General features: G+C 38.0%; 1 protein-coding gene across 8 annotated transcripts in view; it reads left to right on the top strand.

The window, feature by feature from the left end:
- The window catches only part of PPP3CA (protein phosphatase 3 catalytic subunit alpha), a 312,744-nt gene that overhangs the window by 245,699 nt on the left and 54,119 nt on the right, over nt 1–12,926 (top strand). For all 8 annotated transcript variants that reach the window (XM_064584859.1, XM_064584858.1, XM_045880681.2 and 5 more), the window contains 2 exons: nt 9,491–9,568; nt 12,000–12,094. In XM_064584859.1, the coding sequence (XP_064440929.1) occupies nt 9,491–9,568; nt 12,000–12,094 (173 nt within the window). The remainder of the gene's footprint in view (nt 1–9,490; nt 9,569–11,999; nt 12,095–12,926) is intronic.

The raw sequence follows: 12,926 nt of genomic DNA, 5'->3' as shown, positions 1-12,926 counted from the left end.
TAAATAAAACATTTGTATAAATACACAGATATGTTATCTGTGAAGACTAGAAAAGGCATAAAAGAGGCATGTGGTATCAGGGTGGCGAGGCAGCCGAAGAAGATAGCAGAATTTTAGTAGAAAATGTGTTCTGTTTCAAGAACTGTAGAAAGAAATCCAATGCCAGCCTTGACTTTTTATTCAATTATATAATCACTTAAAACATTTTTTGCCCGTTTTTCGTAACTTAAATCAGGAAAACAATTTTAAATCTGTTAATTAAACAATATTGAAGTTACACTTAAATTTTCTTAAGTTTATTAGACTTCCTGGGTAAATTAAAATTTTCAGTAACTCAGTACATAGGAGCCATAGTAAATTTATTTTTAGCACTTTGACAAGCCGGTTTGCAAAATTGTGACAGTAATTTTTATACTTGTCAGTGTAGGGGAATCTGCCCATTCCAACGTTTCAGAGCACCTCAGAAAGAAATCGGCGACACAGTTGGGTTTTTGCATCCTCAGGATTTTCTAGCTGTCTCAACTCTGCATTTGATTAGCCTCAGTTTCACTAGGTGCTCTTAGCATCGGACATACAGTTGATGTGACAGTGGCTAGAGTGACAGGAGAAGAAGGTTGTGGAGAAATCGAGAATGTTAAATTCTACAAGATATAGTCTTTAAAGAAAACAAAACAAAAACTTACAAACCGAATGTGATGTGCACTGAAGTTGATGCTTAATTCCCACCCTGCCAGGGGAGCAGCTGGGAGGCTGCGAGGGTGGGGGTTTCCCATGCACTTACCTTCTGTCTTGGGAGCAAGCAGCCATCAGCCTCTACATAAGGTTGAGCAGAGCTTGTTCAGTGGTGGAACCTTTTGTTCCATATCTTGAGTTTTCCTTACAAGGGAAAAGTTTCCTTTTCTGGATCTGTTCAAGTGATTGAGAAATTAGTTTGTGAACAGAAAGTCTTGTTTACTGTCAAGCATCCTTCAAAGAATACTTTTTGTTATAAATATTAATAAAGAGGTTTGCTCTGAGCTTGTTTATCAGAAGGGTTACAATTCATTTCTGTGTTTTGGAAATTTGGGCACCGGGTCGAATGAGTCTATTTTGGGTGAAATGAAGAAGCATGGTAAAATCATTTCTGCAAAGCTTAAGGTTTATTTTCAATAATTAATGTGGAAGCAATATTTTATTAAATTTGCTAAAAGTTTTAATGAAAAGATAAATATTGTTGAAATATATCAAAGTGAAGTTTTCAATTTTTAAAATCTGGTGTTAAATCCCTCATCATACCGTGAGTGTTTAAATTACTTACTTGATACCCCTGAGTTGTGCTTCACTATCACAAAAGCAAACAAAAGCCAAACCTCTTGATTCTGATGTTGAGGCACATTGCATTGATCTTTCCTTTCATTTGCAGTATATATAACATTCTTGTATTAGTTTTCTGAGTCAGCTGTTCAAAGAAATCATATTCTAAATGAAGTTCTGTACTAAACTTACATAAAGTTATGGTATTTTTGTTTTGTTAATACAGACACAGATGTGTTTACATCAGCGATAAAGTCCATCAACTAGATAATTCGAGGATTATTCATGTTTTCACACTTTTGTTCTCAACAACATGGTAGTTTAACTCCTCTTATTAGAGGTTCTTTAGTATCTCTAGCCATGACAAATGCTGAATATCTAAATCCACAGCCTGTAGACTCTGATGAACGGCAAAGCAATCTGGATTCTGTTTTATCTAAGGAGGAGAAAAATGACTCTTTCCTTCTCTTAGAGCTTTTTGATTCTTGTCTTTAGTTCCCTTGAAGGGGTCAAGGCATCCTCTTTGGCTGCACTATATTATAAAGCTGATCTAGAGGGGCACAAGGGAGAGCAATAAAATTGGTCGAGAAACTCGGTGACAATTACCTGTTTGAGTTATTGGCAGTTATTTTGATGGGCAACTCCCAATTTTATTTGACACATTTATAGAGTCTGCATATTTAATTTCCTGTGCCACCCTAGCCTCCTCTAACATAGTGTCTGGGCTGTGATTTAAATAAAATGAAGTTCTACAGAAAAAGGCATCAGTAAGAATGCATGAATGCCGCCGCGAGTTAAGAGAAGAGAGCCGGTGTGACGGGGGGGAAGGTCCTCTGCTTTGGCCCCAGTGCTACCATTATCTTTGTAGTCTTAGATCGCAGTTTGCGAACTCAAATGCCTATAATGTCCAGGCAAGTACTTGAGATACCTGAGACAGGCCAAGCCTTACACTGTAAAAATTTGTGAGGATCCTGACAAATTGGAGGTAAAATTTTCATTTTCATGTAGACCAAACAAAACTGTTGGCTGGATTTGGTGCTTGGGTTGGCAGTTTATGTGTCTGCCTTGGATGAACCACGTAAGCTTTGTGTTCTAGGTTTAGCTTACTTCAAAAGGAGTGAGTTACATCAGACATTCTGAAGTTCCTCTCAACTCTGACACTTAAAGAACATCTTGACAGTCATTTAAAGTGTTTCTGAAGCTGCAAATTGCAGCTCACTCAAATCGCTGCCTGTCTCTTAATCACCGATCAGCCGTGTGTCTCCTTGTCATGTGCAGCCCACCTTTCCTTCTGTGGCTGACTCTTCTGCCAACCCCTTTCACCTGGAAATCCTCTGGTTCTTCCTTCTCCCGCATCCCGATTCTCCTCTAACTTATCCAGCAGATCCCTGCCTTCCCTGCTGCCCTTTCTTGGTCATCCTACTGCTTTGGACATTTTTTTCCTTCACACTTTTCCCTGGAATCTCACCTGTTTGCTTAGCTTCCTTTTAAACTGTATATAAACTCAGTGGTTTGCTTAGCTTCCTTATAAACTGTATATAAACTTTTCCCTGGAACCTCACCTGTTTGCTTAGCTTCCTTATAAACTATAAATAAACTTGGTGTATATAAACTGTATATAAACTCAGATCTAGCCCCTTCATCTGTTTATCTTTCCTGAGCTGGACTTCTCTATTTCTGGGTGGCTGCTGGAAGTTTTTATCTTAGATGGCCCATGGTCACCTTAACCTGAACTCACCTTGCCTGAAAAGGCTTATGGTTTACTTCCGCACTGGGGATTCCTCCTGGTTTCGCTTCTATTAACAGTTCTATTAAGACTCATGCAGACTAGCAAATATTTTCGCTAGTTCTTTTTGCATTGAAATCACCACCAATCAGTCATCACATCTTATTGACCCTTCCTTAAAAATATCACCAGCACCTAGACCACTCTGCCTTCCCTTCTTCTCACTCTGAGTTCAAGACTTTCGTTTTTAATTCGTTGAAATCACATCTAAATTTCAGAACTTCCTTCCCACTCCCTCTTCCAAATCATATGGTTTCCCTAATGGGTATCCTTTTGAGAATTCATTCACTCATTCAATTATTTAATAAACATCAGTTGAGCACCTAGTATATATGCCTTCTGTGAGGCTTTATAGATATTCAGAGTACCTGCCTTTGAGGGAGAGTACCTTTGAGTGGCAAAGACCCATACGCTATGACAAATAAAATTCAAGGTGAGAAATACTGTGAGAAATGTGGAGATTATCACACACACACACACACACACACACACACACGTACACAGATATACACACAGAGTTGGGGGGCCTAACCCAAACAGGGGTAGATTGGAATTTAAGGGACAACACGTGGTAGAAGTGTCATTAGACCTGAGTTTTAAAGGATGAACAAGACATATCTAACCAGAGTCATCTGGGAAGGCCCTTTGCAGGCAGGGAAAGTGGTGTTTATGAAAATATGATGGAAGAGAACACATCTAGAAAAATGACCATCTGAATGGTCCCGGTCCCCTTTTACTTCTCATCCCAAATTATAGTCAGCTGCTTCAGTATACACTAATGCTAACATATATATAACTAAGCTATTGTACTTTTATTTTTATATTCACTAGAAATGTGCACGTATTTGCACCCAAAAGATTGCTCGTAGCAACCGTATTCATAATAGCCAAGAAATGGAAACAACCCAAATATCTATTTAATAGAATGAATTATAAATTGTAGTATATCTACACACCTAAATACAGCGAATGAGAAGGGGTTCACCAAAGCTGCACATAACAACATGGGTGAATGCCACAAGGATAGCGATGAGTGGAGAAAGCCCGATACTAGAGCGCATGTTGATCATAGCATTGAAATAAGAGTTTAACATTACAGAAAGCTAATCTATACTGTTCAAAGCCCGAGCGGCAGGTACCCTTAGTGAGGAGGCAATAGTGACTCGAAGGAGCTATGAAGTGGCTGGGGTTCAGGTAACAAACGTTCTGTGTCTTGATCTGAATGCTAGTTACAAGGGGAAGATAGATCATCCATTTGCAATCTTCTGATTTGGGCAGTTTTCTGTACAGATGTTAAGCTTCAATAAAATGTTTGCCTTAAATAAAAATTGCTCACTGCTCCTGAGGCAGCCCGCAGCCAGGTGCAAGCAAGGACTTAAGCTCTGGCAGGAGAAGTTGGAGCCCTTCCAGACGTGATACCTAGTGGGTAAAATGAAATTAGTTGGAGAACCCTGGGGCAAAGAAAAAAAAAAAAAAAAAAACCGTGGCAAGCCCTGGGAACAGGTATGCCTGACAGCATCCAGTGACGCCGGGACACCCCAGGGCTTAGGACCCATTGCCCAGCACCTAGAAACAGAGGAGGAGCTTGGCTGTTAGGCAGAGTCCTCCCTTACTGCTGGACTGAGAAAAGGTAAGGACACCACGGAGGCAGCAAGAGACTTCCTCCCAGCCCCTTAGCAGGGGTTGTGGGCTGTCTGCCTCAGCTTTGCTGACCCCGGTGAGGGAAAGAAACCTTTCCATCTCTCACCTGCTAGACTGCCCTGTTGAGATACTCCTAGACTGCCCTGTTGAGATACTCCAGCCGTTGAGTGTAAGCTCCGATAAGCTGACAGATTGCTGCTAAGCATTTAGGATATGAAGACAAACACAATAATGTCCATCTCTTAAGGCATTCAGTATCGCTGGAGAGCAGATAAATAAACATAATTTACACTACAACATGATGAATGATCTCTTAGACAAATACGTTATGGGAGCAGGGTGGGCACATCAGTTCTCTACACTCCAGAGTGAGGTAGTTTTGAGGGGAAGGGTTTATAGGTGATAAGTTAGCTAAGGCTTGGCAGAAGAGTAAGCTTTTCCAGAAGGAAAAAATACTCAGTAGAAATAAAGACAAAAAAGCTTTTAAAAAAGCATTTTAATAATGCCGGTTGGCTATATCTTAAAGAGACAGAAACCTGGGAGGCTTAATTCAAGGTCTGAGCATAGTTCAATATAGGAAGGAACAAAAATAAGAGAATAAACAGAATGAGTCTAATAATAACTATTTTCTCTAATGCCAAAACAGTTTGTCTCCCATTTCTCACGTTTGTTTTTTCTACCTTCTTTACCTTTGTGCATGCTCAGTCTGCGTCCGTCCGTCTCCTGCTTTTATTCTAACTCCTTTCCTATCTAGTATTCCCCGTATGTCATTGCCGTTAATGATCTAACATGAGTCACAACCAATAAATTTAAGTGTTAAAAAAAAATCAACGCTTTAAATTTTAAGATCTAATTGGCTTTATTTAACAATTCATGACCTGGGCAGCGTCCCTGCTAACAAGTAGGGGGCTCTGAGGGGCTGGACAAAATGGAAGGTTTTTATAGGAAGGAGGGTGGGGTGAGGGGTTATTAGCAAAAGGAGAGAAAATCTTATTTCAGGCCAGTCACGTTGCCTTAGGGGGAGGGGCAGGGGTCTCACACAGATTACCTCATCGGCCTTTGGTGGAGGCAGAAGGCCCATGTGACAGATTACCTCACCAATGCAGGTCCAAACATTCCTGATTGACTAGTTAAGATTTACTTTTCTGGGGAAGGCTGAAACTTCCATTAGGTTAGGTATGAAGCCCCAGTTGGTGACTTGGCCTAAGTGATGCCATTTTAGGTCTGTAGGTTTCTTTTTCACAACAGCTACTACTAGAATCTGGGGTTGCTGACTCACTTCTATGCTGTGATCTTTCTTCCACAACATGGTGGTGGAGAGAAAATTAAGAGTTGTTAAATGTCTACCATTCTCAGTTGGGCCCTAGACTAGGGAATTTATATATTGCTAACTCATTTAATCTTTATCTTGAGTCTATGATATAAATGCTACCACCTGCATTTTTACCAGTGAGGTAATTCAGGCTCAAAGAGGTTAAGCAATTTTCCAGAGTTTACACAGGAAATTGGAATAAGAACCCAGATCTAAGGATTCCCACTATTCCATGGAAATTTCCACCTCCTTTTTTAAGAGGAAAGCACTCTTTAGTGCTTAAGGAATAATCATGTACCAAGAGGGAAAAAAAAAAAAAAAAAGCATTTTCAGAGAGTACAGCTTCTTCCCCAAACATATTAGTGCATGCTGGTAAATGAATACCAAAAGGTGAAAGTATCACTGGCCTTCACCAATCTTTGCATTAAGTCTTCTTTCAAGACATGTTCAGCACACTGGGTTAAAAAAAAAAAAAAAACCATCCTAGGGTTTCCTGAGAAGGGTGCCCACGGACGGGTTGTGAGTAAGACTGAGATCCAGCCAGCCCTGTGCTCAAAAGGAGGCCATGGGCTCATGCTTGGGCTGACCAGACTGGAGGAAAAGGGGCTCTTTCTCCTTGATGGGCATAGAAGCTTCAGCTTCAGAAGCTTCACCTCATTAATGCAAAGAAAACAAAAAAAGAAAACAAAAGATCTAACATGGGATAGGTATTTTTCAAAATTTTTCCTCAGACCAATGTGCTTTCTTTGTTTCATAATATCTCGATAAATGCTTTACTTTCCTTCCTAGATAAACAATATCCTCCAGACACAAACTACACCTTACACTTACCACACCACCCTCCCTGTGCCTAATAGTCTTCTAACAAATAGAACAAATCACCGATGAGTCTTTGACAAATTATTGGGGAATAAATGATTTTCCAGCTCCCTCTGTGGTATTAGGGGTTCTGAACCCTGTTTTCTCTATCATTCTACATATATCTTTAGTGCTTTTTAGCTTGAATGCTTTTTGGTATATCATCCTTTCCATTGAAAAACATAAAAATGTTGTGAAGTTTTTTTTCACCTAATATTATTAAAGACTTTAATGTATCCCAGGCAGGCAGTTGACCAATAATGGGAATCTCGATGATTTCACGTATTTTCTGAATGTATTTAGAAAAATGTTTGTAATTCTTAGAGAGTTTGAGTATTTGATTATGTATGCCTTTAAATTTCTAAAGATTTTCTTCAAAATGAGTTCCTTCCAAGTAATAATACAAGTGTTCCTCACTTAATGCTATTAACCTAGCAGATTGCTGCAAGGTTAATTTTATTTTCTTTAGATTGCCATTAAAAATCAGATATATTTTTCCATGAGGGAACACTTTAAACACATAAGGGTATCAAACTTAGCATGAAGAAAATGTATTAAAATTATGCTTTCATAAGACTAGTGTAGGTTCTAACAAAAGGAAAAAATAAATTTAAAAAGTGCTGCCAAGCCATTTGCCCAAGGGCAAAAAGTGACAAACCTAAACAAACAAACAACCTCTTTCAGTGCTACAACAAGGCACTGAACTATCTTTTCAAAGAAGTATTTCAAGGGCACAGGAAATAAATGGCTGAAAGAGATCGGGAAGGAATATTATTGGATGCCACCCTACACTGTCATCCCTTGGCTGGGCACTTAACGGCTAAATAAGTCCAAATGTATGTGCTATTTTGTAAAGACCAACCAGTGTCTCAGCAATTAAGCTTTCTTTTGTTGACACACACTGATCTGGAAAGGTCATATACTCGCCTTTTCCTAGGGTAGAACACCAGCCTTTAAAGACACATGTTGGTCAGCTCTTGATCTAAGTACCATATGGACACGTTTCCATGTGCGTACTCTTGGGTCATCTTCAGCCTGCAGGTTACACTAATGTTCATCAGTTACATGGTCTATTTACTGGACTGACCTGGGACAACTAGGAAGTAAAGGCCTCGTGAAGGTTGGTCTCCTCTTTTTCTCTCCTTAGCAGGTTGCTAGAATGTTCTAGAATACCTATACATACGTGTACAAATGCACATAAATGTGTGCACATGCACAAAGACTTTTTTATTTCAGATTCCAGTTTTGCAAAGAACTGAATCCTTTTTATAATCAACATCTCTACTCTGGTGTACCATATTAATGGTATTTTTTTTCCTTTTGATCAGGGAATTCTTACAAAAACTGTAACATAGAAACTATTTTCATCTTCTCTTTTATAATAAATTATTTGAGTGACATGTACTCTTTAGTATTTCTTCAAAGTGCTATTTTTATGGTTGCTGAATTATTCCTTATAGTGCATATAGTTTAGGTTCTAGTGGGCATCTGCAATTTGTTTATATTAAAATGAGCATTGGTTTGCTGTCCCTTTATTTGAAACACCTAAAATTTATTCATTTTTATGACAAACATTTATCTCATGAAAAATTTGTAGAGCAGAGACAAAGTGATTGCCAAGGTTTTACAAGTTTAGTTTGTAATTTGAATTTCATTTTTTTTTTTTTTTAAAGATTTTATTTATTTACTTGAGAGAGAGAGAATGAGAGACAGAGAGCATGAGAGGGAGGAGGGCCAGAGGGAGAAGCAGACTCCCTGCTGAGCAGGAAGCCCGATGCGGGACTCCATCCCGGGACTCCAGGATCATGACCTGAGCCGAAGGCAGTCGCTTAACCAACTGAGCCACCCAGGCGCCCTGAATTTCATTTTTAATAATGTTTTCATCTTTGGTTTTGAGACTTCCTTAATAGACAAAATCATCTTGATTATGTATTTAATATTATGTATTAATATTTTTATTGATTATGTATTTAATATTTTAATTAAGTCAAGGTTAAGAATAAGTCTTAAGATACAGTTCTGTTGATCATATTTAAAGTACACAGTTTAAAACCTGTGAATTCCATAATTCTGTTTAGATTTTGAATGATATATCGGTTATTGTACTCATAAGTAAGTTGGTAACTTGGTTTCCAGAAGGCATATTCTCTCCCACTCCCTAACTCAGTCCACTCTGTAGAGCACTCAGGCATGCACGTGCATCCAAATAGTACTATATTTGAGAAAATTGAGGTTTATATTTTAAATTCCACTCTCATGTTATATTGATGCTTCTGTTCACCTGTGTTTAAATGTAGACTTGATAATATTGATTTTCTCTGAGTGGACATTTCTCTAGTGTTGTTATATAATGGCCTGCATTCTTTGTCTAATTCATGCATCTCCAGCCCTTTCAGATTATGTAAAAAGTAGAGCTGCAGGTGCTTTTTCTGCCACAGGGAAAAATACCTGTCCTGAGAGCCAAGAGGCTTGTTTCATGAATGGTGTATGTTTGATTATGCTTGATCAGATCACATAGGTCAGGATGTTACAGATACATGTGCTACTCTTGATGATTTCATAACAGATGCTTCTTTCTCTTTTCTTTTTGTCTCTGACAGTTACCCAGCTGTATGTGAATTCTTACAGCACAATAATTTGTTATCTATACTCCGAGCCCATGAAGCCCAAGATGCAGGGTGAGCAGTTTTGTGGGTTTATGGAAACCATGCATAGCCCCTGGGTCACAGCTCCCTCACTTTATTCAGGCTGTGGAGGATCCTTTTTGCTAGGCTCTCTCCCTGAAGACATTAGATCTTAAAATTGTGTTCTGATGACACAGATAACGGCAGGGTTCTGGGGAATGAGTGGTCTCAAATGTGTGGTGAGGTTTCCCTTTAAAGTGCCTCCATTTTTAGCTTGAACAGGTAAAATTTTCAGCTGGCTTTCTTAAGAACTTTATGGGTCCATCTGATTTCTTTTCATCCTGCTCTTCCCACTGTCCAGTAAGTGAGTAAATTACCAGCAACTTTTCAGTCTTGGTTGGCAATGGGAGTGAGAATTACACATAAATATTTAACAGATATTGCATGGTGTACTCTCATTTAAAGAATATCATTCCTGACCCCTGCGAAGTTTTCAAGGACAGAAGTAGAGGCATTTAAATGAGGGAGAAAATTGTATATTCTAACTAACAAATGCATAACAGGATTTTGTAATACATGGTAAATTTTAAAATTTAGGGCCTGGGGTTAGTATAATTATTAGTATAATTGGTAGGCCAATTATAAGGGCTTAGAAAACTAAGAAACATCAGATACTCAGTTTGATAGTGCATTAAATCTGTAATAGGGAGAAAAAGGCATAATGAATTCTAGGATTTGAAGTCCAGTACCCTTCTCAGTAGGCTCCCCTGAAAGGTATTGTTTGCCTTCAAATGCTTAAACTCGTTCTTTCATATTGAGTTTTCTGAAAGGGAGGAACACTTAGTACCTGTGTGCTGAAATTAGGAATAGAGATGACTGCATTCTGAAGTAAGCCCATGTCTGATGATCCTAAGTCAAGGCAGATCTTAAGTTCCTTTCAAAATTAGCTTTTCCAACCAATAATCAACAGGTATGAACCAATCCAGTTCTATATACTCAGTGTGTTGTAGCTGACCTTTGATATAACCTGCTGATATGCCCAACCAATCAAGTCCTTAAATAATTTTTTTTTCTTTTTTCTTTTTCTTTTTTTGCATTTTTCAGGGCAGTGGTGTCACCATGCTTTTTTGACTGACTGTCCCAACTGAACATTTTAAGCAGCTTTATATTAATCCCACTACAGACCTAAAGTCATCTGCTTATTTGAAAATATTTTAAGTTCATCAGTTAAAATCAATTAGCATATTTGCTTGAATTGAGCATTTGATTGATTAATTGTGGAAAATTGAGATTATGTCATCTAGTTTCTTTGTTTTTATTTGTTGTCGAGTAGGCATAGCCAATCACAGTTTAAAATGCCAAGGGTACTAAGATTGAGAATGTTAATTATCTTTCACATGCTGATTTTTTTCCACCAGCAAAGTTTAGTTCAGTATGCAGAATAAATACTCCTAGAATATTTCAGAAGTTTCTTCAGAGGATATTTTCTCCTGGGGAAAGTATTTATAAAATTATAAATCTTAAGGTGGCTATTTATCTACCTAAAGGCAGATATTTGAGCTACTTTAGAACCCAACTAAAGTAAGCATGGTTAGTCAGCCAGAAATAACATGACACAGAATACCCAAGGAATGATAACATTTTGTTTTGCACGTCATAGGAAATTTTCTAAACCAATATTCCTAAAATCTGTTACATAGAAGTCATGAGATATGTTTTCACCTTAATGGAAAAGAGCCAGAGTTTCCTGTATTTTTTGATTATTTGAGGACTAGAGTGCTATTTTTACCTAATAGAAGAAAAGTTACTGGCTTATTGGTTTATTTCCAAAGATCTTGCAGATGTTCTGTTTCATTACTGATTGATTAAGTTTTACCCTGCTCAGACAATAATCTTTGACCTGCAGATGCCGAAGCGATTGGTAATAAAGTTCTAACACTTTCAATATGTAAAACCTGTAGATTTAACCACACGTCCTTTGAAAAGCAAATTGCTTAGTGAAGACCATAACAGAATATTGTAGATATTGCAGATAAATCACATAATCAGCCTGGTTATTAGTGTGAAAGATTTATATATTGCTCTGCTTATTTAGTCTTAATGCCAAGAGTATTGGCAAACTTCTAAAAAACATTGTAGGTACAGGATGTCTTCGTGAAAAAATTGACCTTTGTTTTCTCTGTTGCACACATGGATATGAACTATGATTTTGCCTTGAATTCCATCCTCCCCTAGGCCTGTTAAACTTAGGAAAGGCCTCTTTGGATATTGTACATGTGATTGTGTGTTTTCATTGTCAACCTTGAGAGGAATTCATGTCTGTGTGTAACAGACTTTAGAGAGAAAATTTTGTTTAATGTTATGTAATTGAGCTCTCTCAGAGTGATAAAACGTAACTTGAATATTCTATTTTAAATCTGTAATTTGATATCACCTTTTTTCCCCCCATAATAGCCTTGTTGTAACTCGTCTTTGTTGTTTTTAGGTATCGCATGTACAGGAAAAGCCAAACGACAGGCTTCCCTTCTCTAATTACAATTTTCTCAGCACCAAATTATTTAGATGTATACAATAACAAAGGTAAGTGGTTTTAGATCCCTCTTGTAGTCTTGCAGGACATGTGCAATAATTCTCAAGCCGTTTCATTTGGGTTTGGTTTGAATGAAGCGTTTTCAGCCAGTCTTTTTCCCCTGGCTTTTTCATGTATTGTTGGATGCAAATTTTGTGATTGTCTTCAGAGTTACAGATTCAATTGGTCAGACATGGAGCCCAGGTACTGTTTTTTTTTTTTAACTGTTCTCCAGGAGATTCTAATGCGTAGCAGGGTCTACATGCAGTGAACTGCTCTGGTAGATAGAGGTTTTAAAAGAAATAATAATTGAAAGTAATCCAAAAATCGTGCTTCTTTAAAAGGATGTGGGCATGAGAACAATGAGAACAATGAGAACAGGGTGATTGTGCATGTAAGGGATTAAGAAAAAATGAGCAAAAGAAGCTATTGCTTCAAATTCAAATTTAAGTTGCATTCATTGAGTACCTACCATGAGCTGGATCCTGCGCTAGGCAGGCTCATGTTCATTTATTTAAAAAAAAAAAAAAATTAATTAAACTTCAAAGTAAATATCCTTAGCTCCCACCCCCTTTTAATATGCAGAGTGGGTCTCTGTGGCTAATTGCTTTGCCCTAGGTCACTCAGTTAGGTAGTGAGGAACTATAATCAAACCCACATCTTCTGGTTTAGCGTCCTGTACTTCTTTATGAAACTCCATACTTGCCTGCCTAAAAAGGACCAGGAAACAAGAGGGCATTATTATTATTACTTTTAAAGATTTTATTTACTTATTTGACAGAGAGAGAGATAGCGAGAGCAAACACAAGCGGGGGGAGTGGGAGAGGGAGAAGCAGGCTTCCC

The sequence above is a fragment of the Mirounga angustirostris genome, unplaced genomic scaffold (assembly GCF_029215605.1).
Source record: "Mirounga angustirostris isolate CCGP_5_RB_7025 unplaced genomic scaffold, mMirAng1.0.hap1 SCAF_2, whole genome shotgun sequence".
NCBI lineage: Eukaryota > Metazoa > Chordata > Mammalia > Carnivora > Phocidae > Mirounga > Mirounga angustirostris.
This window is presented reverse-complemented; position numbering and strand designations above follow the sequence as displayed.